Source organism: Antechinus flavipes, chromosome 1 (genome assembly GCF_016432865.1).
Source record: "Antechinus flavipes isolate AdamAnt ecotype Samford, QLD, Australia chromosome 1, AdamAnt_v2, whole genome shotgun sequence".
Lineage (NCBI taxonomy): Eukaryota > Metazoa > Chordata > Mammalia > Dasyuromorphia > Dasyuridae > Antechinus > Antechinus flavipes.
The window spans coordinates 683,131,171-683,156,431 of record NC_067398.1 but is presented as its reverse complement, the minus strand read 5'-3'; the positions used below and the strand labels follow the sequence as shown (position 1 = coordinate 683,156,431).

The 25,261-nt window shown below is 42.7% G+C and overlaps 1 protein-coding gene across 1 annotated transcript in view; it reads left to right on the top strand.

The window, feature by feature from the left end:
• The window catches only part of MMP17 (matrix metallopeptidase 17), a 65,316-nt gene that overhangs the window by 15,940 nt on the left and 24,115 nt on the right, over positions 1-25,261 (top strand). The window contains exons 2-3 of the mRNA XM_051972591.1: positions 11,969-12,101; positions 20,686-20,812. Of these exons, the coding sequence (XP_051828551.1) occupies positions 12,062-12,101; positions 20,686-20,812 (167 nt within the window). The 5' untranslated portion in view covers positions 11,969-12,061. The remainder of the gene's footprint in view (positions 1-11,968; positions 12,102-20,685; positions 20,813-25,261) is intronic.

Here is a 25,261-nt window from a genome sequence, read left to right as displayed (position 1 = left end):
TATTGATTATTGATTGTTTGTTATTGGCTATGAGAAATTGATTCTTAGTTATTAGCCACTCATTGGCAAGTTGTCATTCACTATTACTGATCAATGGTTGCCCATTAGCCATGACGCCTCATTATTAGCAAGGCATGATGGAAATATGACTGAACATGGGCTCAAGACATCTGAGTTCAAATCCCAAATCATGTGCTTATAAGCTATGGGACTATGAGCAAGTCATTGAATTTCTCAGAAACTCAGTTGAACTCTTCTGTGAAATGGGATTAGTACCAAGTGAAATAGCTAACTCAGTGAGAGGTAGTATGGCATAGTGTATTAAAACCCAGATGACACATGCTGCTATGTCATCCTGGACAAGTCATTTGCCTTCTCGGTGTACTAGACAACTCTCTATAACTCTTAAGTTATGGAGAAGGGGCCAACCTGCACTGGTAGAGGATGTTTTCTCATTTAGGAATATCCTAACATTAATAACATTTTTATTAAATCAATTCAGAGATCTAGATCCTTTTCTACCTTTTTCAAGGTAATTAAATGTTAAAGCATTATGTAAATGGGAAATTAATTTGGAAAATAATACCTACCTCCTAAATTTGTTGAGATAATATTTGTAAAATGCTTTGTGAATCTTAAAATGCAACATAAATGCCACCTTACTTATAATTATTATAACTATTAACATCAGTGCTAATTGATAGTTAATTATTGGTCCAACTAATTATAAATTTCTGAGTTTTAGTAATGACTTAAAGTATTAATTATTTGATGGTTGCCTATTAGCCATGGTATCTCATGACTAGCATGGCATGCTGGAAACTTGACTGGAAACAGGAGAACTGAGTTCAAATCCCAACTTACTAGTATTTACTATGTAGTTTATTGATAATTTATGATCAGTCATTGATTATATTTGTTGTTGTTGTTGTTTGACTCTTCATGTCCCCACTTGGAGTGTTCTTGACAGAGATACAAAAGTAGTTTCCCATTTCCTTCTCTGACTCTTTAGACAAATGAGGAAATTAAGACAAACAGGCTTAAATGTGACCTGCCCAAGGTCTTCCAGCTGAGAAATCTGTAAGACCACATTTGAGTCTTCCTGACTCCAATTCCAGCATTCTATCCACTGTGCCACCTAGCTGTCCCTTTGGTTGTATTTATTAATGGTTATTGGTTATGGATTATCAGTCATTTATTACTAGTTGATGGTTATTGTTCCTTAATATTGGTCATTATCTATTGGATCAGTGGCTACTCATTAGTGATTTATTTTTGGTCTAGAGGAGGCTGAGGCTAGTTGGAGACTCTGACTCAGACGTGTTTCAAGAACACTATGGATCCCCAAAAGACATGAGTGCTCCCCTGATCTTCCTTGCAAAATTCCTTAGAGAAGAGGGGGGGATGTGATCTAGTCGATCAATTAATCAACAAGTAATATTTGCTTAGTGTGCTGTCAGGAACTACGCTGAGCACTAGAGATAAACATGACATGATTGGGACAGTGAAACTTGGTGATTAATTGGAAGTAAGTGAGGAAGAGAGAAAAATTAAAGATAATTCCAAGAGGACTAACCTGGAAGGATGTTGTTGCCCCTAGTGAAAACAGATTTGGAGAAGGGCAAGTTTCACAGAAAAGATACTATCTTTTGCTTTGGATGTACCGAGTTTGAATTTTTGATGGTTCCATCCAAGCGGCGATATCCAGCAAGCAGTTGGAGACGTCAGTCTGGGATTCAAGAGAGAATTTAGTGTGGGTGTTTAGATTTGAGGGAGACATGATAATTAATTAAGTCCATGGGGATCAAGGCGATCACCCATTGAGAGAAAGAAAGGCTTCCACACAGCTTTGGAATACACTTTCAATGAGTAATCAATAAAGGAATGGAAGAAGAAATGGGGAAAGTCAGAGAAAACAGTGTCACAAAATCACGACCAAAAAAACTGTTCAAGAGGCAAGATTGAGCCAAGAGATCAAGCCAGAAGAGACCTGAAAAAAAAGGCTGCTGGCTTTAGTAGCTAAGAGATCCCCGCTGACCTTTGAGAGAGCAGCTTCAGTTGAGTGGTAAGGTCAGAAGCCAGATTATAAGGAGTTGAGGAATGAGTGGGTGGGATCACCTCTTGACAGAGAGGTAATGAACTAGAAATCCAGGATGAGACATGCATTCTTTGTCATGGTTAACACATTAATCTGTTTTGAAGGACTATGTGTATTTGTTATAAGAGAAGGATTTTACTGAAGATGGGATGGATTAGTGGGTAGAGACAGAGATCAATAAAGGATTCTTGAAAAGTGCTCAGAAAAGATACAGAAGAGGATACAAGTGGAGTAGTTTTGTTCCCACTTGCTAAATTTGGATTTTTTTTTCTTTTCTTTTTTTTTTTTTTTGCTGAGGCAATTGGAGTTAAGTGACTTGCCCAGGATCACACAGCTAGAAGTGTTAAGTGTCTGAGGTCACATCTGAACTCAGGTCCTCCTGACTTCAGGGCTGGTGCTCTATCCACTGCACCACCTAGCTGTCCTGGGGATTTCTTTTAAAACTCTCAAAATATATGTAAAAGAAACATGGTGGTTCAGGGGCTTGAATGCTGAGGCCAGAGTCAAGAAAAGTTGAGTTCAGATCCAGCCTCAGACACACTTAAAATTGTCTGACTTTGGGAAAGTTATTTAACCCATGTTTACCTCAATTTCTTCAAGTCTAAAATGGGAATATTATTATTCCTCCTCCCATAGTTATTATGAGGATCAAATGAGATCATAATTGTCAGGTTCTTACCTCTGGCAAGTGCTGATGAGTGGCCAGGGATCCAATAGACAATGGCCAATATTGAGGAACAATAATCATCGACCCTAAATGATTGATAATTCATAATTAATAATCATTAACAAATACAGCCAGGGGCAGCTAGTTGGTGCAGTGTTTTACTGTTTCCTTCTCCAATGGATTAAGGTAAAGAGGGTTAAGTGACTTGCCCAGAGTCACACAGCTAGTGAAAGTCTGAAATCACAAAAGAGACTCGGGGCTTCCCCTCCAGACCCAGTGCTTGGTCCACTTGGTCTCCCTTAAGTCAATAAGCCTGTCTTTATTTAAGTACTACGTACAGGGCCAGAGCTAAACACTGAATGTATAAACAAGAGCAAAATGAAAGTCTCTGTCCTCAGGGAACTAACATTCTAATAGAGAAGATAACTGATAACTCTGTAGGCATAAGACGTGCACAGAGTAGATGGAAGGCCCTCTGACAGGAACAGGAAAAACTAGGAAAGACCTACTAGAATAGATGAGATTTGAGCTGAATCAGGAAAATTAAAAGGTGGTGTAGCATCCCAGGTGGGAAGAACAGCAGGTGCAAAGGTGTGGAGATGGGAGACTGCAAGTCCTGTTCCAGCATAATATTGACTCATTGCAGCAGTTCTGACTTTGGGGTGAATGCCCTTCAAAGGAAAAAGGAGAGTAGAGGACGCAAGGTGGAAAAAACAATAGATTAAAAGTCTTGGGTTCAAGTTTTGCTTCTTTGTAGATTTCTCATACACACACAGTCCTCCCCAATGAGGCTGACTTAGAGAAAGAGCAGAAAAGACCCCTCCCATCCATCTGTCCTCTCATTCCTTACTCCCAGACACCCCTAGGCCGTTCTTCCAGCCTTTCTGGGGAAACACAGAGGCAGCCAAGGGCACCATTAATTTTTCATTACAATGCACAATAATTTATGTCTTGTTTGGCCGAGCCTTTATCACTGGTAGATGGAGAAGCTAAATTTTTTACACTTAGCTCTGCTTTTGGAAAATCCCTGGATGGGTAAGGAAAGTGTTTTTGGGCACATCTCTCTGCCCTTCTCTCCTCCCCCTGGGGTCTCCTCCCCACCACACTCTTTCTCTTTCCTCTCTCTCCTTCCTCCTCCTCCTGTTCCTTTCTCTCTCTCTCTCTCTCTCTCTCTCTTTCTCTCTCTCTCTCTCTCTCTCTCTCTGTCTCTGTCTCTCTCTCTCTCTCTCTCTGTCTGTCTCTCTCTCTGTCTCTCTCTCTGTGTCTCTGTCTCTCTCTCATATTCACCTCCTTCTGGCTCAGATAATCAACCCAAGTTAGAAAAAAAAAAACCTGGACATCCCAAGGAGCTGCAGCTAGAAGACTCCAAAACCCCAAATCCTGAGTCAACACATTCCACTATTGGACACCCCTCCCCCCTGTTATGAAAAAGGTTTGCTGACAATGAACCTAACTTAGATTCTTTGTAGCATCCATTCCTTGATCCTGAGTCTCTGGCCTGAGCTATCAGAACTCTTGTGACCCTTACCTATGGAAAAGAAGGAAAGGACCTCCATCTCCTTCATATCCACATGATACACTGGAAGGAGAACTGAATTTGGAGTCAGAAGACCCAGGAATCAGGGCTCAGCCTGTATGTCCTTGAGCATGTATTTTGAGCCTGAATTTCCAAGTTGGATAAAATGAAAGCTCTGCCCTAGATGGCTTCTTTTTTTTTTTTACTTATTTTTAATTTATTTAGTATTTTATTTTTCCTCAGTCAGTTACATATAAAAACCATTTTAAATATTTGTTTTTAAAACTTTGAGTTCCAACCCCCCCACCACCAAACTTTGAGTTCCAGATTCTCTCCCTTCTTTCCTCTCCCTTTGCATCAGCTCATGGAAGTCTTGATAGGTTTTTCTGAGAGCATTTCTTATGGAACAATAGTATTCCATCATAATCATATACCACAATTTATTCAGTCATTCCCCAATTGATGAACATATCATCAATTTCCAATTCTTTCCTTCAGAGAAGAGTTGCTATACATATTTTATATATATCTGTCCTTTTCCTTTACTTCTTTTAAAAAAATATCTCTTTGGGTATACAGACCCTAGATGGCTTCTAAGATCCCTTTACTCCCTGCTCTTGCAAAGCCCGTTTCCATGCCTGTTACAACTTGGATCTCAGTGAGTGGGTCCAAAGGACCCAGTCTCGGGTTTTCTTCATGTGAAAGAGTTCCTGGACTTTTGGCCAGCTGAGGGAAATGGGATTTGGAGGGTGAGGGAAAGGGAAATTCTGTTCTTTCCTACTTAGGGACCCTTGGGTTACCTTTGAAAAATTCTCTGCATGGGGTCCTGTGAAGAGGAGAAATAGGATGCTAATCTTCTGTGTCTGGAAGGAACTTGGAGGGATCCATGCTTCAGCTTCTAGCCAGTCCAACCACCAGCCAGTGTAGCCCAGAGCAGGCCCCTTGGGTCTTTGCCATCTCTGAAACAGAGCTCTGCAGGCTCAGGGAGACTCAAAGGGCCTTTGTCCCCAAGCCTAAGGAGCCCCCCTCCCTTGGGAGAAGGGGGGTTGTGGGGGATAAAAATTCTATGGCCTGATTCTAGTTATATGATTTAAAGGCAGCCTTCTCTAGTTCAATCAAAGTAATGGCCCAGATCGGATCGATTTCCCCTCGGCGTCTCTCCAGCTCACTCCCTTTCTCCCTCCCTTCCCTGGGCCTCAGATTTTCAACATTTTTCCCAACCCCACCTCCCATTCCAGCCTTCCCATGGCAGTCCCCCGCCTCCGGCCCAGCCTACATCTGGACAGAGGGTAGAAAAGGCATCAGAGCCAGAAATGCACCGTTAGGACCTGACCTATAAGCCCAGATGCCCCAAAATTCAGTTCTGGGTTGACATAAAAGGAAGGTGTGGTTAAAAACAGTGAGTCAAAAGACCCAGGTTCCAGTTGTGGCTCTGACACTTCCTAGTTAGCCGTATCAATCGCTCAATCTCTCTAGGACGTAGCTTTCAGAGAATCATCAACTTAAAACAGGCCTTCTTCAGGGAATTAGGGGTGTTTGGCCAGGAGAAAACTTGAGAGGGGTGGAAATGAATAATAATAACTAACATTCATATGGTGCTTGTTACAGAAAGAGAACCTACCACATTACAATTTAGAATATGTCAGATATATACATATATATACATATAATGGACAGCTAGGTAGTGCAGCAGACCAAGTGCTTCATCTGAAGACAGAAAGATCAGGCTTTAAATTTGGCCTCAGACACTCACTAGCTGTGTGACCCTAAGCAAGTCACTTACCAAGTTTGCCTCAGTTTCCTTATCTGTAAAATGAGCCGAAGAAGGAAATGACAAACCATTGCAGTACCTTTGCTAAGAAGACCCTAAATTAGATCACAAAGAGACTACTGAAAGAATGAAGAATAATAAAAAGGATTTTTATTACATCCATGGTTACTAGCCAAGGCAGGGAGAAGCATCAGTTGGCACAAAGACAGTGTCTCTATGGGCTGAGGGCTTCCAAACATGAACCATTTTTCACGCGTGCTTTTTGTAGGGAGGAAACACAAGGTCATATTAGCTTCATTACCAGTCAGCCACTCGTTTTGGGAGCAGTTTGTTGTATTTAGGAGCGAGGGGGGAAACAGAGACTACCTGATCTCTTGGTCTGTCAGGGGTCTGAGACAAGGAAGACTCTGTCTTAGTGGCTGTCCTTGCACGTGATCTGAAGTAAAGGAAGGTAAAACAAAGGAGTTAGACTAAAATAGTGATTTATTATAAAATCACATCATTCATATCAAGAGAAGGTAAATTTAATTCCTTCCTTTCTGTTGCCTAAATGCTAACATCTTCCCTCTGTTCATTATCTCCAGCTTACTCTGTCTATATATCTCATGGGTATCTTCCCCATTAAACTTCAAGCACCCTGAGGACGGGGATTTTATTTTTGCCTTAGTACAGTGCTCAGTACAGTACCTGCTGTAAAATGAGAGCTGTGATGTTGATGATGAAGGAGACCTTAGAAACCAAATTGGGGAGTGCATAGAGAGCTGATCTCAGAAGGAGGAAGTTCTGGGTTCAGATCCATCCTGTCATACATTGACTAACTCAGTACCTAAGACAGCATTCTCTGTATGAGAGTTTGTGGTTGTTCTTCAGTCATTTTCAGTCACATCTAACTCTTTGTGACTCCATTTACAGTAAATTCTATCGGAATGATCTGCCATTTCCTTCTCCAACTTATTTTACAAATGAGGAAACTGAGGCAAACAAGGTTTTTGTTTTGTTTTGTTTTGTTTTGTTTTTTATTATTTTCAAAACATATGCATGGATAATTTTTCAACATTGATCTTCATAAAACCTTGTGTTACAAAACTTCTCACCCTTCCCCCCACTCCCTCTCCTGGATGGCAAATAATCCAATATATATTAAACATATGCAATGCTTCTATACAGAGTTCTATTATTATTGTGCGGAGCGAGAAAAATCATGTCAAAAAGGGAAAAATGAGAAAGTAAACAAAATGCAAGCAAACAACAAAAAAAGAGTGAAAATGCTGTTGTGATCCATACTTAGTTCTCACACACATGGCTTTCTTTTTTTTTTTTAATTTTTATTTAATAATTACTTTATATTGATAGAACCCATGCCAGGGTAATTTTTTTTACAACATTATCCCTTGCACTCGTTTCTGTTCCGATTTTTTTCCCCTCCCTCCCTCCACCCCCTCCCCTAGATGGCAAGCAGTCCTATATATGTTGGATATGTTGCAGTATATCCTAGATACAATATATGTTTGCAGAACCGAACAGTTCTCTTGTTGCACAGGGAGAATTGGATTCAGAAGGTAAAAATAACCCGGGAAGAAAAACAAAAATGCAGATAGTTCACATTCGTTTCCCAGTGTAGCTTTGGGTGTAGCTGCTTTTGTCCGTCATTTATCAATTGAAACTCAGGTCTCTTTGTCAAAGAAATCCACTTCCATCAAAATATGTCCTCATACAATATCGTTGTCGAAGTGTATAATGATCTCCTGGTTCTGCTCATTTCACTTAGCATCAGTTCATGTAAGTCTCGCCAGTCCTCTCTGTATTCATTGAGGCGAACAAGGTTAAGGGATTTTCCCAGAGTCACAAAACTAGCAAATGTCTGAGGCTGGATTTGAACTCTCAGAAAGATAATTTTGCTGAAATCAAGCCAGTCCATTTATGATCTATGGCTCCCCAGGAGAGAGGATACAGACAGGTATGGAGAGAGCTTTCTCTACGGATGAAATCACAAGCCCAGTCTAGAATCATCATTTCTGTTGGAAGTAGGGATAAGGCTCAGTGTCCAGGCTACCTGCTTCTCTTCTAACTTTATCTTGTATCTACTTTGCATATATTTTACACATACTGTAGGGATCTGTCCTGGTCCATCTTCTTTTTCCCTCTAGACCAAAGCAAGTTAAACTGGAGGTCACAACCTCATATAGGGTCGAGTAATTGAATGCGGGGATTGTGAAAAATATGACAACAGTAAAAGGTATCAAATATTCTGCCAAGATTTATTTTTTATGTTAAAATAAACAAGCACATCCATCTCATTATGCAAATTTGCTTTGGTCTTTAATAAATAGTAAAATTATATGTATACCAAAGAGTTGTTTTAAAATAAATTTCTTTATGATTTATTATCAGTAAATGTTTGATTTGAAAATCTATATACCTGGGATCAAGTGAAAATTTTTCTGGCAAAAATAAGTCACAAGTGGAAAAAGTTTAAGAAACCCAGCTCTAGACTAGTTTTCTTGATGATTTCTTCAGCTTGATTCAATGATCATCTCTATGCAGATAATTCTTTTTTACTCTTTTTTTTTTTAAATATGGGACTTTGTTTTTCTAAGTAAATGCAAAGATAGTTTTCAACATTCATCTTTGTAAAACCTTGTGTTCCAACCTTTCCTCCCTCTCTCCTCCCCTTCCCTGCCCCTGATAGCAAGCAATCCCATATAAGTTAAACATGTGCAATTCTTCTAAACATATTTTTATATTTGTCATGCTGCAAAAGAAAAAATAGATAAAAGGGAAAAAATATGAGAAAGAAAAAAAGACAAGAGATCAAACAACAACAAAAAAAAAGGTGAAAATACTATGTTTTGATCCACATTCAGTGTCCATAGTTCTTTCTCTGGATTTTGCAGATTATTCTTACTTCTCCTTATCTAGCCCTAATCTCTCTTTCTGAATGTCCAGGCTTTCATTTTCAACTACTTGGCCCTATTATTCCTGGCTTCTGGTTATTTTCTCCCCTCCTCCCATCATATTCTCCCATTAGAATGTAAGGCCATTAAAGCCAGGGACTGTCTTGTTTTTTGCTTTTGATGGTATCCTTATTGCTTAATAAAGCAATTGGTATAATGTAATCATCAGTATACAGTAGTCACTTAATAAATGTTTGTTTCCTTCCTTCCCATTGGTCATCTCGAACTGGGTGTCCCAAATCAACATGTACAAAACTAATCTAATTATGTGTACTATAATATGTGTAAAATATATAATTAGACCTCATATACTTAACACTCACTAGTGCTAACCCCAATTACCTCGCCAAAATTAAACCTCTTAAACTGTTCCTTCTTCCTAACTTCCTTGGTACTACAGAGAGCCTCACCATTCTCCTAATCACCCAGGCTTACAATCCTGACTCTCTCTCTTACCCATTTCCTCATATCCAATCTGCTGCCAAAACCTGGCCATTCCAATTCTTTCTTTAAAACATCCTTCAAGTATACCTTGATCCCTCTCTCTCTGTTTCTCTGTTTTTCTCTCTGTCTCTCTGTGTCTCTCTCCCTCTCTCTCTCTCCTCTGTCTCTCTGTCTCTTTCTCTGTCTGTCTCTGTCTCTGTCTCTCTCTCTGTCTCTCTCTCTCTATCTCGCTCTCTCCTCTCTCTGTGTGTGTCTCTGTCTCTCTCTCTGTCTCTCTCTGTCTCTCTATCTCGCTCTCTCTGTCTCTTTCTGTGTGCCTCTGTCTCTCTCTGTCTCTGTCTCTCTCTGTCTCTCTATCTTGCTCTCTCCTCTCTGTCTCTGTCTCTCTCTGTCTCTGTCCCTGTCTCTCTGTCTCTGTCTCTCTCTCTGTCTCTCTGTCTCTCTATCTGACTCTTTCCTCTCTGTTTCTCTCTCTCTGTCTCTGTCTCTCTCTCTCTCTCTCTCTCTTTCTCTCTCCCCCCTCTCTCCCTTCCTCCATTCATCTCTCTCTCTTCTCTCTTTGTCTCTCTCTCTGCCTCTCTGTCTCTGTCTCTCTGTGTCTCTCTCCCTCTCTCTCTTCTGTCTCTCTCTCTCTCTCTGTCTCTCTGTCTCTCTCTCTCTCCCCCCTCTCTCCTTCCTCCATCCTTCTCTCTCTCTTCTCTCTCTCTCTCTTTGTCTCTGTCTCTGTCTCTGCCTCTCTGTCTCTGTCTCTCTCTGTCTCTCTCTCCCTCTCTCTCTTCTGTCTCTCTCTCCTCTCTGTCTCTCTTTCTCTCTCCCCCCCTCTCTCCCTTCCTCCGTCCTTCTCTCTCTCTCTCTCTCTCTCTCTCTCTCTTTGTCTCTGTCTCTGTCTCTGTCTCTCTGTCTTTATCTCTCTCCCTCTCTCTCTTCTGTCTCTCTCTCTCTCCTCTCTGTCTCTCTCTCTCCCCCCTCTCTGCCTTCCTCCGTCCTTCTCTCTCTCTTTCTCTGTCTCTGTCTCTCAGACATACACACAATACATACACACCCTTCTATTCAATAAATTCTAATGGTTCCTTATTACATCCAGAATCAAATATAAAATTCTCTGGCTTTTAAAGCTCTTCATGGGGGCAGCCAGATGGCACAGTGGATAGAGCATCAGTATTAAAGTCAGGAGGAACTGAGTTCAAATTTGACCTCATATACTTAACACTCACTAGCGCTAACCCCAATTACCTCGACAAAATTAAAAAATAAAGCTCTTCATGAACTGAGGTCTTCCTGACATCCAGATCTTTATCCAGTTTGCCATTTGGCTGACTAGCTGAGCATGATGAAACATGATAGATTTAGGAATATCATAGGAAAAGCACTTCCTAGCTATGCAAGTAACATCACTTTTTCCGAGCCATAATTCCCTCATTTGTAAAGTGTGGATAATGAAAGCATCTACCTTCCAGGATTGTTTTAAGCATAAAATGAAATCACACGTATAGTGTTTTGTAAGCCTTTGAATTCTAAATAAATGTAAATTATCATTATTATTGTACGGTTGGGGTGGTCAAGAATGTGGGAGGATAGTCTGGGGTAGAGATGTCAAACCACAAAACCAGTAACGCTCCCTAACTAGATTATGGGAAATATTTACCAAAATAAATGAACCAGTAGAAGATAAAGTTCATATGTGGTTTTCTAAGTTAATATGAGCGACCAATAGTAATGTACTATTTCATAAACCCCAAAACTCCAGCTTCTGGAATAAGAATTCACTATTTGACAAAAATTGCTGGAAAAACTGGAAAATCATGTTAGAAACTCAACAGAGACCTACATTTCACACCCTATACCAAAATAAGGTCAAAATGGGTACATGATTTGGACATAAAGAGTGATACCCATAAGCAAATGAGGAGAGCAAGGGATAATCTACCAATTATGACCAAAGTAGAACTGGAGAACACATTATGGAAGGCAAAATGGACAACTTGGATTACAACATGCGGCAACCAGGACTTCATATGTATAGTTTAATGGTCCCTGTTTCTATTGGGATTTGACACCTCTGGTCAAGAGACTGGGGAGGGAAAGAATTGTGTTTGGGAGCAGAACCCCCAGTCGGGAGAGCTGGAGGGCGCGGGGGGCTAGGCCGGAATCAGAGAGAACGGCTGAGCTTTTGCTCCACGTCCAGCTCTGGGTCGGAGTTTCCTGTGGGTGGGATGTGGGGAGTTGTAATCAGAGTCCCCTCCGTGGGGGCTCCAGTCATCCCCCAGTAATGGAACGGGCTGCAGCTGGGAGCCAGCCCCGGGGAAGATAAATGAGCAGGTCTCCGGCACATAATCCAACATTTCCTCCTCTCTGTTCCCATTATCCAGGGCACTTTGCAGCTGGCTGGGAAATTAGCTGTCAGCATAGTAATGCATGAAGGTCACCAGAGCGCCAGCAGTGACCGACCAGCCTGTTCAGCCGGGCAGCGGCCGCCAGACCCGGCCCTGCCTTACCTGCCCTTTCTCCTCTTCCACAGGAGTGGCTGAGTCGGTTCGGTTACCTGCCCCCGCCGGACCCCGTGACAGGGCAGCTGCAGACCCAGGAGGAGCTGGCCAAGGCCATTGCAGCCATGCAGCGATTCGGGGGCCTGGAGGCCACCGGTGTCCTTGGTCAGTACCACTGGGGCTGGGCCCGGGGCCAGGGGCTGGGGAGGGGAAGCTGGAGATGGCAAAAGGAGGCCTGAGAGGCCCACAAAGAGCCCAGACTGACGTCTCACGCGTGTCCTTCCCAGACACATCCCAGGGTCCAGTGCCAGGAAAAAAGAATTTTCCCCAACTTCACACAAGGAGCAAGCATTAGAAATGAGATTGGAACCTGGATCAGCTGATTTGAGGGAAAGTATTCTTTACTAGGGCTGCTTTTCTCATCTGTTAGATTGTGCCCCTCGGTCACAGCGTACCCAATTCAAGGCCCAGAAAGCTGACATTGGCCCTAATGTGTGATCTCTTAGAATGGGAGCTTCAGGAGGGCAGGGATTGCATTTTATTTTTTTTTTAATAGCTTTTTAGTTACAAGTTATATGCATGGGTAATTTTTCAGTATTGACAATTGCAAAACCTTCTGTTCCAACTTTTTCCCCTCCTTCCCCCCATCCCTTTCCCCAGATGGCAGGATGACCCATACATATTAAATATTTAAAGTATAAGTTAAATACAATATATGTGTACATGAGGGACTACATATTAAGTCTTTCTCTGGATTTTCAGCACTTTGACCCGGGTGCAGAGTGAATAGAGCTTTAGGCATGGAGTCAGGAAGAATGTAGTTTAAATCCAGCCTCAAACAATTTCTAGCTATATGACCCTGGACAAGTCATTTGATCTCTGTCTCCCTCAGTTTTCTCATCTGTGAAAGGGGATAATAATAGTGCTTATCCCCCAGCATGGTTATGATGATCAAGTGAAGTACCTGTGAAGCAGTTAGCCCTTTGCCCGGCACAGAGTAGGTACTTAATAAATGTACGTTGACTCAGCACAGTATCTCAAAGATAGTGAGCGATTAATAAGTGGTTGTGGACTGACTGACTAATTTACACATAAGTGTGAGATTGAAAACTCCAGGGTAAGTAGGACCACTGGCAAGAGGGCCCAGCCTCCTCTGGAGGAAGAGGATGCTAGAAAGGGGACAGTTACCTCTCACTAAAGAGTCATTTCAAGTCCTTCCCCCAACACGCTGCCTTCCCTGAACACTGTTAATTATCATTATTTATGAGACAAAGGAATCGGACTGGTCTTGAGCAGCTCAATGCCTCCTGCTGCCTTGGTCCTCTGCCCCCCAACCAGCCCGGACCTTTGACTGAGGCAGGCTGGGCACCCAGCCAAGAAAGCAAGAAAGGGCCTCTTTTCCCTCAGGTGCACCCCAATGAGGCAAGGCCCTGGATGCTTCACTCCACCTCCTCCAGGCTCCTGGCCCCTGCCACAGTGCCCCCTTCTACACCCCCACAGCAGCCCCCGACCCACCAGCAGAGATGGAAATCCCCCCTCCAACACATCTTGGGTGTGAAGAACAGCACATGTAGCATCACAGCCCACCTCGATTTCTTCAGCACCACAAGAGCTCACACTCCCCCGAGGCAGACCCGTATAATCTAAAGATTCTGGAGACCGAAGATCTGGATTCAAATCCTGACTGTCACTTACTGCCTGGGTGACAGCAGACGAGATACTTCACTTTCTAGACTTCAGTTTCTTTATCTGTAAAGTAAGAGAATTGATTTAGATAGACTGAAGTCCCTTCCAGTTTCAGATCCAGGATCCCAAGAAGGTCTTCAACAATTCAAGCACTTTCTTTACTAGCAAAATTCCCAATCTCTTCAGGCCTTAGCTATTTTTATTAGCAACCTCTCTCCCTCTCCTTTTCTGTCTCCCTCTCCCTCTGTCTTTCTCTCTCTCTCCCTCTTTCCTTCCCTCCCTCCCTCTTTCTCTCTGTCTCTCTCTCTGTGTCTGTCTGTGTGTGTCTGTCTGTCTCTCTCTCTCTCTCTGTTTCTGTCTGTGTGTGTGTGTGTGTCTCTCTCTCTGCCTCTCTGTTGTCTCTCTCTGTCTCTGTTTCTCTCTCTTTCTCTCTCTGTCTCTCTTTCTCTCTCTCTCTCTCCCTCTCTGTCTCCCTCTCCCTCTGTCTTTCTCTCTCCCTCTTTCCCTCTTTCCCTACCTCCCTCTTTCTCTCTTCTCTCTCTCTCTCTCTCTCTCTCTCTCTTTCTCTCTCTCTCTCTCTGTCTCTCTCTGTCTCTGTCTCTCTGTCTCTCTCTCGCTCTCTCTCTCTCTGTCTCTCTCTTTCTCTCTCTCTCTCTCTCTGTCTATGTCTCTCTCTCTCTGTCTCTGTCTCTCTCTCTCTCTCCCTCCCCCTCTCTCACACCCACACACATACATACAAAATAGTACTTGGCGGGCAGCCTCTGGTGTGGAGCCCTCTGCCCCTAGCCAAGTTACTTCTCAGGCCATGCTGGAAGCTTTCCAGCTTGCCAGGGCCTGCCGGGCTTGTGCCCCATTGGCAAAGCTACCTGAGTTGCTCTAAATATTTTTCCTGACATAAACAAAATTGAACATATAACACATTTTTTTGCACAACGCAGCATCACACCATTTGCTATTATTGTATACATTCACATATTTTTGAAACACTTCTTATAGCTACAGAACATAGAAAAATAAACAGGAATATATTTAATATTTATAAAAATGTGATATGATAAAGACTACAAAGTACTGTGTTCCTTTCAATATTTCAAAAGATTTATATATATTGGATTACTTGCCATCTAGGAGAGGGGGTGGGGGGAAGGAGAGGGAAATAATTTGGAACACAAGATTTTGCAGGGGTGAATATTGAAAACTATCTATGCATGTGTTTTGAAAATAAAAAGCTTTAAAAAAAGATATATGTGTACATATACATCACAAAGGATCCCAACTTCACATGCTTAAAGTATAGTTTTTTAGTGTAAGACCATTATCATTTTAATATAAATAAGATTTTTTTCTAGTTCTGAAACAATGCAATTTGTAGTCCAAGACAATTTAACCCCGAGTTGATGTTGCCCCATAATAATTCATAAACCCACCCCTCGTCTACAATCTGGTGTTTCTGAAAAAGCTATATTCACGAAGTGTCCCAGTTAGTGGAAGATAAATGACTGTTGCTACCTAGAAAAATGAAGACCGCTCAGTGTCGAAGTGGATAGAATTCTGGGCTTGGAGTCAGGAAAACTCATCTTCCCGAGTTCAAAACTGATCTTAGACATTAATTAGCTGCATGACCTTAGGTAAGTCACTTAACCCTAGTTTATCTCAGTTTCTCCATTTGTAAAATGAACTGGAAAAGAAAATGACAAATGATTCCAATACCTTTTCCAAGAAAACTCCAAATGGGGTCATGACTGAAATAAATGAACAAAATGATTATTAAGGTCACTGCATTGATATCACTGCAGCTGAACCAAACAGACTCGTGGTAGTATTTAGAGACAAATAAAATTGAGGTAAAATGCACTAAACAAAAATAATGTAATATAGATGAATGTGAACTCTCTTAGTTCACACTCTTTATGAATTTTTCTTAGTGTTATTGTTGTTCAGTGTTTTGTTTTTTCTTGTTATTCTGTTTTAACTCTTCATGACCCATTTAAGGTTTTCTTGGCAAAGATATTGGAGTGATTTGCCATTTTTTTTCTCCAGCTCATTTTACAGATGAGGAAACTAAGGTAAGCAAGCTTAAGTGTTTCCACCAGAGTCACACAGCTAATAAGTTTCTGGATTTGAGCTCAGATTTTTTTTGACTCCAGGCTTGACACGCTATCCACCGAGCCACATAGTTGCCCATTCATTTAATTTATCATTGCTCTACAGCTCATTTTGAGCTTGTAAGAACACATCTCCAGAATGACATAGTACCTCATGCCCTCTGACATTATTTTCTCTGAATCAAGATTTCAGGTAACATCTCTGAGGATCTTGATCAAGGAAAAGATATCTTTGGATTAACATTCCAGAATTAAGCAACCAAGTCCCAGATCTCTGTTCTTGCCCTGGAGTGACACAAAGGAATCTCCTTCCCTCCACCAGTAACTTAACCTTTCCTCAGTGGAGAAGAGTTCCCCTGAGCACTTTGGGTGGATGGGGAGGCCATGATGTAAACCAGACCAGGATTAAATTTGGTTATTCCCCTTAATCCATTCACCTAACAAAGGGTCTTTCCCCTTTATGTCTTGATTATCACACACTTTTCTAAGAGGCATTTCTCAGGAGTCTGGAAATAGTTTTAAAGGAAAATATTATTTCTTAATATTTTCAGTTTCATCCCAATCAATTAATAAATATTTCTTAAGTGCCTCTTGTGTGCTAAGCTAAGCACTGGGGATACAAAAGGAGCCAAAAGCTAGTCCCTGTCTTTAAGAAGCTTACAATCTAATGGGGGAGACAACCTGTAAATAAATATGCGCAAGCAAGTTATATACAGGATAAGTAGGAAATGGTTACAGAGGGAAGGGACTGGAATTAAGAGGGGTTAGAGACATGTTTAACATGTATAGGACTGCTTGCCATCTAGGGGAGGGGGTGGAGGGAAGGAAGGGAAAAGTTGGAACAGAAGGGAGTGCAAGGGACAATGTTGTAATAAATTACCCAGGCATATGTTCTGTCAATAAAAAGCTATAATTTAAAAAAAAAGAGGGGTTAGAGATTTCCTGTAGGAACTGGATTTTAGATGGGACTTGAAGGAATTCAGTGAGTTCAGTAGACAGAGTGGAGAAGGGAGAGTTACCAAGGCATCGAGGACAGATGGAGAAGATGTCCAGAATCAAGAGATCAGCTTTTTGTTTATAGACCAGCCAGGAACCCAATGTATAAGGAGGTTTGAGATATACACCACTTGACCACATCAGAAGGCAGTTGTGGTTCAGAGAGAAAAGGAAGGAAGGAGAAGGAAGAAAGAAGGAATGAGGAAAAGATGAAAAGGGAAGGAAGAAATGAAAGAAGGGAAGGGAGGGATGGAAAAAGGAAGGAAGGAAAGGAGGGAGGGAGAAGGATGGAGGGAGAAACACAAACCACTCAATTCTTCGTGAACTTGAAAATGTCCCTTCTCCTTTCTGGGCCTCAGTTTCCCCATCTGTAAAATGAGAGTTTTGGACTGAATGACCTTTAAAGTCCCTGCTCAAAGGTTCTATGAATCAGTCCGATGAATCTATCAAAGAGTCGTTCATCTCAATTTATGTAAAGAAATATCGACAGATATTGAGATATACTTCGAGGTGAAGTCTGTTTATAGATAGGGATGTTCTTTTCCTCCGAATGTCCTCAGGGACCCATTGATTTTCTCCAAGGCTCTCCGCTCACCAGGAGTCTGACAACTTTATTAGCTTGAAATAAGGTGTCGTCCTTCAGATGGAGCCCGTCTTCCTCAGTAGCTTTGCTCACTGTGCTTCAGACCTCTTCAGAACAAGGCTAGGGGCTCCTCCTGCCCTCCCTCCTGGCAGGGCGGTGAGTGCATCCGCTGACGGAATAAAAATAGCCAATATCCACGTAGTGCATGAAAGGTGAACGGTCCCCTCCATACGTTACCATCTCATCAAGCCTCCCCTCAGCCGCCAGAGGTGGGTACCACTGGCATTTTTATCACCATTTTATGGATGAGCGGGCGCCATAGTGGATAGCTGGGGTCGGGGAGGCTCATCTTCCTGAGTTCAAATATGGCCTCAGACACTTACTTGCTGTGTGACTCTATTTACCTCGGTTTTCTCATCTTTAAATGAGCCGGAGAAGGAAATGGCAAATCATCCAGTATCTTTGCCAAGAAATGGAACAAAGAATCAGACCCAATAGGAAAAAAATCGACTTAAATAAAAGAGTGAACAAAGGTTCTGGGAAGTAGTCACTAGCCCAACGTCACAGAGCTCATAAGTAAGTGTCAAAGTCAGGATTCAAACTCAGGTTTCTCCTGGCACAAAATCAAACAGGATTTTTGGGAAAGGATCCCAAGGATCACCCACCAGCCCAGTGTTTCTTGGGCTTACTGCATCAGTAGAAAGCTTTGGATTTCCTGGAGTATAAAGGCAGGCTTGTAATTGAGATACTTCCTACCCATGTAGCAGACAGAACCTGGAGAAAATAATTTCCCTAAGTAAATGCTGAGTCTGCTTTCCTCTAGGAGAAAAGGCAGGTCCTTGAATAACAATGAAGCCAGTCCTATAAATAAAAATGACACTTTACCTTAAGGCCTTTTTTCTTACAACATCCTTGGAAGAGGTCATGCTGAGCATTATTGTACCCATTTGACAGATGAAGTTAAGTGAGGTTCCAAGAAGTTATATGACTGGCCCACTGCCACGAATGAGCAGCAGATAGTATCAGATTCAGAGTTCTAGGCTCCCAGTCCAAGGAGAATAAAGACTTTTAAAAATCCCCAAACTACTGCATTTGTTGGGTCTTTGGTGACCTTTGAGAGAGCAGTTTCAGGACAATGGTCTCTAACCTCTGTGTTGCTTTCCACTGATAGTTCCACTCCCCTCTCCACCCTAGGCCATTCCCCCTTTAGTCCTGTATTATCTTGTTTGGGTCATTTCCCGTAGATGTTCTCCTCTATAAAAGAAAAAGGAAGAAACAGTATCAATACAAACAGTATCAAGCTCAATAATAATGAAAAATCCATGGTTTTATAATTCTGCCCAGATTTTGAGCATCCCCTGGAAACTGCAGGGCCACTTATTACCTACATGATCATCAGGGGAGTCACTTGTCACCCTGGGCCTTAACTTTAAATTTCTGTAAAATAAGAAGGAATGACCTCTGAGGTTCTCTTCAACTTTAAATTTATGTTCTTCTGTCCTTCAAGAACCTTGATGGTTTTTTTGAGGGGAAGGGGAAGAGGAAACTAAGGGTTAAGTGACTTACCCAGAGTCACACAGTCTGAGACTGGGTTTGAACTCAGATCCTCTGGACTCCAGGAGCCCTAGCAACCCCTCAAGCCTCTATTTTGTTCTTTGTAAATAAGGAGGGTTGGACTCAGTGACCTCAGATCCCTTCCAGTTATATATCTATAATATAGCCAGTTTTTTAATATAGCTCTGGGCTCAGAGTTGGGATGTACTGAGTTCAAATCCAGATTCAGAACACTTCCTAGTTAGTTGTACACCACTGGGCAAGTCTTTACCTCTGCCTGCCTCAATTTTCTCAGCCATAAAATGAGGGTAATAAGGTTGTTTCCAAGATTTAAAAAAAAAAAAAAAAGATTATATTAGTAAAATGTCTTGCAAACCTAAAAGTGACACATAAATGCTAACTATTTGCTCTCATGATTGTATAACCTTTATGAGCCTCTGTAAATAAGGGTCCCTTCTAGCTGTAAATCTAGGATTCGGTGTTCGTCCACCCCAGATTTTGATGCTTGATCCCACTCCGCCCCCAGATCCAGGAGCCCAGCAGATTCCTAATTAAATCTTTTTCTTTTCCTCCAAACTTATCCCGAGCTCCAGGAGGAGCAGCCCCAGCCACGGTTCAGTGCCTCCTGGTTTGCTGTTGGGCGTCTGCAAAGATGAGAGAGGGAAAAGTTCATTACCCTGCTTCTTGTAAATTGTATCTTTTAATTAATTTGCTTTAAAAGTTGCATTCCGCTGGGTTTTGTTAATATTTTCTGGCCATAGACCTTTAGGAAATGATTGCCAGAAGTGCTCAGCATGAACTCCCAGCCCTGCCTGGCTTTGATCTTCCCCCCAAATCTGGGGTGATTGAGAAAGCAGAGGGGCAGGGGATTAGGGAGAGGGGGCCCGAGATGTGGACCAAAGGCAGCTGGCCGTCAGTGCAGGGGGGGGGCTGCTTTCCGGGGAGCTGCTCCTGGGGGTGGGAGTGGAAAGGGCATTGGTCCAGGTGAGGCAACTTTGCATAGTGGAGAGAAGGCTTGGACCCAGAGTCACTGGGTTCAAATCCAAGTTTTAACAGGGACCTTCTGGGTAAAGATGGGCAAGTCACTCAGTCTCTTGGGCCCTGATTTCTCCTTTAAAATGCCAAAAGAATCTTCCTCGCAGAGTGATGGGAATTTACTGATTTGCAAACTTTAAAGCACTTTAGAAATATTAGTTTTCTTTTCATTCAGAAGGCCAAAGTTCAAATTCCAGCTCTGCCATTTCTGACTTGTGCGTCCATGAGCACGGCCGTTCTTATTTTCCTCCCCAATAAAATGAGGGAAGTTGGGGCAGGTAGGTGGTGCTAGTGAATAGCGCACCCACCCTGAAATCAGGAGGACCCAAGTTCAAATCTGATCATTTCCTGCCTGTGTGATCCTGGGCAAGTCACTTACCCCCAGTTGCTTCAGGAAAAAAAAAAAAAAATGAGGGAAGTGATGAGGAAGGCTGCGGCCTGTAGGACCAGCTCTTCTCCTAGGGCCATTTTGACTGGACAGGGCTGGGGAAGCTCACCAGAAGCTCGCCAGAATGCCCCTGGAGGCACGGAGGGCAGGATCCGGCCCCATCCTAAGGCCTGCCTTAGGCACATATGTACCAGATAGAGACATCATCCCCAGATGTGCAGCATAAGGGATGGAATATCAGGATCTCCTCTAGGACAGAGGGAGGATGCTCAGGATGTGGGAAGGAAGTAAGGACTAAGAGGCTGGGGAAAGGACTCGAGCCCACATTGGGTAAAACGAGCCACCTGGGTGACCTGCCTGTGCTCCTGACCTCTGCTCCCCTCCCCACTGCCTTCCACATAGATGAGGCAACCCTCAAGCTGATGAAGACACCACGCTGTTCTCTACCAGACCTGGCTGTACCCGGGGCCCGGAGGAAGCGGACCACCCCCGCCCTAACCAAATGGAACAAGAGAAATCTGTCCTGGAGGTATGTGCGTCCCGAGCTCCTCTCCCCAAGGCAGGGGTCTCAGCCCCAGCAGGGTGACCGGGGGTCCTTTACAGTCCCAACTGCCTCTCACATCTGGGGGCCAGAGGTATCCATGGTCGGTATGTTCTGGCAATGGTGCAATGGATAGCGCGCTAAACCCGAGTTCAAATCTAGCCTCCGATACCGGCGACCCCGGGCAAGAAATCTAACCTTTGTCTCAGTTTCCTCACCTGTAAAACTATTAAGAAATAACAATAGCACCTACCTCCCATGATTATTATAAGGATCAAGTAAGATGGTATCTGTAAAATGATTAGCACGTAGTAGGTAGCATATAAATGTTAATTACAAGCTATCATTATCACTGTGGTCATTATTATTATTTTTATCATCAGCATCCCTACAAGCACATGTCCCTGTGGGTAGCATCCAGCTTCCTAACGATGTCCTTACTGAGTACGTGTTAATCCACATCCCTACCTGTGTGTCTCTGGGTGCATCTATGCACCCATCTCTTTCCCCAAACCCTCCACCACCAAGCCCTTCCAACTGTCCTGCCTCATCCTGAAGGCATCCATCTCCCTCATTCTTCCATCCCTCAAACCTTCTCAGCATCCTTTCTCCCCTTTCTTCTAGTCACAAAATAAGAGATTTCTCATCAAGACGGATCTCTCTGTCTTGTAACTGCTATCTCCCTCCCTCGCTCCCTCCTCTTTCAAGACATTGGGCCATCCATCCTTCCGACATATCCAATCTCTCCTGACTCCTTCTCTGCCTACAAACACGCTGAAGTTTCTCCAGTCCTTGAAAAAAAAATCCTTCCCTTGATCCTGTTCGGTTAACTCCCCGGCTCTCTCCCTTCCCTTCACTGACAGTACTTTTTTACACCTGATGCCTCCTCTTCCTCACTACCCACTTTTTCCTTAACCCATTTCATTCACCATTGTCCTGAAACTGCTCTCTCAAAGATCACCAAAGACCCAAAAAATGCAGAAGTTTGCAGATTTTTTTAAGTCTTTATCCTCCTTGATCACTGTGCAATCTGAGGTCCTGTTGAGCTCCCAGTACTATCAAATATTCTCTCATTTTTAACTTCATAGATACCATCCTTCTGATTCTTTTCTGTAGTACAACAGAGAAAAAGCCAATTCCGGAACCTCAGGTTCGGGGTTCAAATTCTACCTGTTCTATTCTCTGTTGGACCTTGGGTCTCATTTTTTTTGCCTGTAAAATGAGGGGACAGGACTGGGTGACCTTGTGAATCTCTTCCAGCTCTGGATAGATGATCTCATTGTAATGTCTGTCTCTGTTCCCTATTATATTGTCAGCTACTTGAGGACAGGAACTGACTCACCTCCTGCTTCATATCCTCTCTGCTTACACCCACTGTGTCTGACTCTTAGTAGGCCTTTAATAAGTTTATTTCTTCATTTATTATTCAATGATTCCTACTGAAAGGATCTATCTCAAAAATTTGGAAAATGTCCCATAGAGGAAGGTTTAGGCTTGGAGTCTCAAGGAAGGGAAAGGACCTAGAGCCAACTATAAGCTTGATGTCAGTTCTTCTTAGTGGTAAGAACTACCCAAAGTGCAATGAGAATCCTCAAAGTTCCTTTTCATTACTGGCTAGTATTTATGTGACACTTTAAGACTGACAAAGCATTTTACAAATATTAAGGCAGTTAGGTGGTTCAATGGATAGAGAATTGGAACTGGAATCAGGAAAATGCCTACTAGTTATGTCATTTTGCCCTATTTGCCTCAGTTTCCTCATCTGTAAAATGAAGAAAGGAAAAGCCACTGCAGTATCTTTGCCAAGTCACAGAGAGTTGGATACAACTGAACAACAAATTACAAATATTATTATCCTATTTCATCTTCACGACACTGCTGAGAGGTAGATGCTGCTATTCTTATGCCCATTTTGCAAATGGGACAACTGAGACAGAAAATCAGAGTCACCCAGCAAGGTTATATCTGAGAGCAAATTTGAACTCAGATCCAGTGTCCTATCCAATACACCATCTAGTTGCTTCTCACTGTCAGAGGCTTTCAAGCAAAGGCTGAATAATAAATACATGTCAATATATTGGATTGCTTGCTGTCTAAGGGAAGGGAGGGAGAAAAATTTGCAGCACAAGATTTTGCAAGGGGAATGATGAAAACTATTTTTGCATTATTTTGAAAATAAAAAGCTATTATTTAAATAAATAAATACATGTTGGTTGCAATATAGAGGAGATTCTTGAGCTCAAGGACTATCTCACCTTTGCTTCTGTATCCCCATCCCCTGACCCCAAGACCAGGCCCAGAGCAAGGCCATGATAAATAGGTAGTGATAGACTGTCTGATATCTATTGATCGACAACCCTTTCAACACTAAGACTCTGGATTCTATATCTGTTTTTGCATCTTATCTCCAGCCTGGGCAAGGCTCCCATTTCATCTGCATCTCCCTGCAACTCAAATATACCTTGCATAATGATCTCTGTTTGTGAGTTAGCTTAATAAATGTTGATTGAATGACTGAATGAAAGAGAGAGAGAAAGAAAGAGAGAGAGAGAGAGAGAGAGAGAGAGAGAGAGAGAGTGTGTAGATCTGGCTCCTTGTGTCTATAATAATTAAGAGGTATTTGGGGCAGGTGAAACTTGTCTTGAAAAATCTGGACCTAATTTTTTCCCTTGGTGACTTGGGACAGGAAGAAGCTAATACAGATTTTGAATATGGTTTCAGCTGGGGGAAGTGAGGGGAGAAAGGGAATGACCCCGAATGTCCTCCAAATCCCCTTCTCTGCAGTCCTTTCTTGGAAAACAGGCCCAGTTTAGCCTCAAATAAACTCAATTCTCCCACCATTTAGATCCCACTGCCTCCTTCCTCAAGACCCAACACACCATCCTGTAAGCCTTTATGGATCAGCCAGTGTGGAGGTTCAAAATAGCCCCTTGAGCCCCTTTCCTCCCAGTCTCTCCAGGCCTCAGACCTTTGAAGATACCCGGCTTCCCACCCCGGGCTCCTCCAGGCCATGGCCCTCCCACGGTGTCTGCCAAATGATGACTACAAGACCTGGCTGAGGCCCTTGGAAGCCAATTCGTTTATTAGGTGAAGCTGCATTAAATTAATCTGGAAATGGAATACTTTGAGTGGAGGCCAGAGGAAGGATGGAGCCGGCAGTCATCCAAAGGTGTCAGGAAGCAGCTTATTAAGGCAAGGCCTGCTTCCCTTCCCACCTGGAGGAGTCAGCCCCTGAAGGGGGAAGGGGCCTGTGACAGAATGGGAACCTGACCCCTCCCTGGACCAGGGGAAGCCTGTTCTGTGGAGGGAGCCTGGGGCAGTAGGCTCAGCACTGGATTTGGATTCAAATCCACTAGTCTGCTTTGTGATGACCTCAATTTCTTCACCTGTACGATGGGAGAGTTGGGCCAGAATAGTCCCTTAGCTCAAAAAAGCCCTTTCCCAATACAGAAAAAATCAGTCACTGCCTAAGATCATGGAAATTCAGCCCCTTTGGTTCAGTAGAAAGAGGGCCAGATCTGAGTTCAAATTCTGACTGCCATTTATAACCCATGTGGGAGAATCACCTCATCTCTCTGCCTTCAATTTCCTCAAGCACAAACTGAATTGAAATTGGTGGGATCTTAAAGGTCCCTCACAACTCTAAACCTATGATCTTCCTAGGAAAAGAAAGAATGAATAAGCATTGATTAACCTATTATGTATCACACACTGCATTAAGCATTAAGCAGACAAATGCAAACAAACCAGGAGTCTGCCTTCAGAGAGCTTATATTCTAATAGGAGAAGACCATGTGGGTCCCTTTCCCTCCTTTATGATCTCTTTAGGATACAGCCTCAGTAGAGACATTGCTGGATCAAAAGGGATGCTCAGTTTGATGGCCCTTTGGGCACAGTGAACAGGAGAGTTTTTAAGAAAGTGGTGACCTATAGAAGGCTCTAGGGTTATAGATATTCATGAATGGTACTACCCCTTTGACACAGAATGGGCAGGACCTGAAAATGACTGTGAACCTTAGAATAGGGCCACAAGTGGGAGAGCCCTAGAGTCTCTGTCAGGGACTCCCATTTCCCACTCATGTTGAACTAAGCAGGGATGAAGCGGGATCTGGGTTTGGATCCATTCCCTTAGCACCTCAGTGAAAGATAGGATCAATGAATAACCTTATAAAGCCTCAATCCCAGCCTCGGCTTACACCCAGACTAGCAAGAAATCTAGGTCTCATAGATTGGTATGGATGAAAGGAACTTTAGAAATCATTTTTCTCTCTTTTTTTTTCATTTTTTAAAAATAATGTTTGATCTTTTCCCCTAATTACTAAAACAATTTCTAACATTTTTTTTAAGTTTTGAATTCCAGATTGTATGGAATTCTAGGGCTCCCTCCCTCTTCAGCTCTCTCCCATCCCCGAGATGGTTAACACTCCAATATAGGTG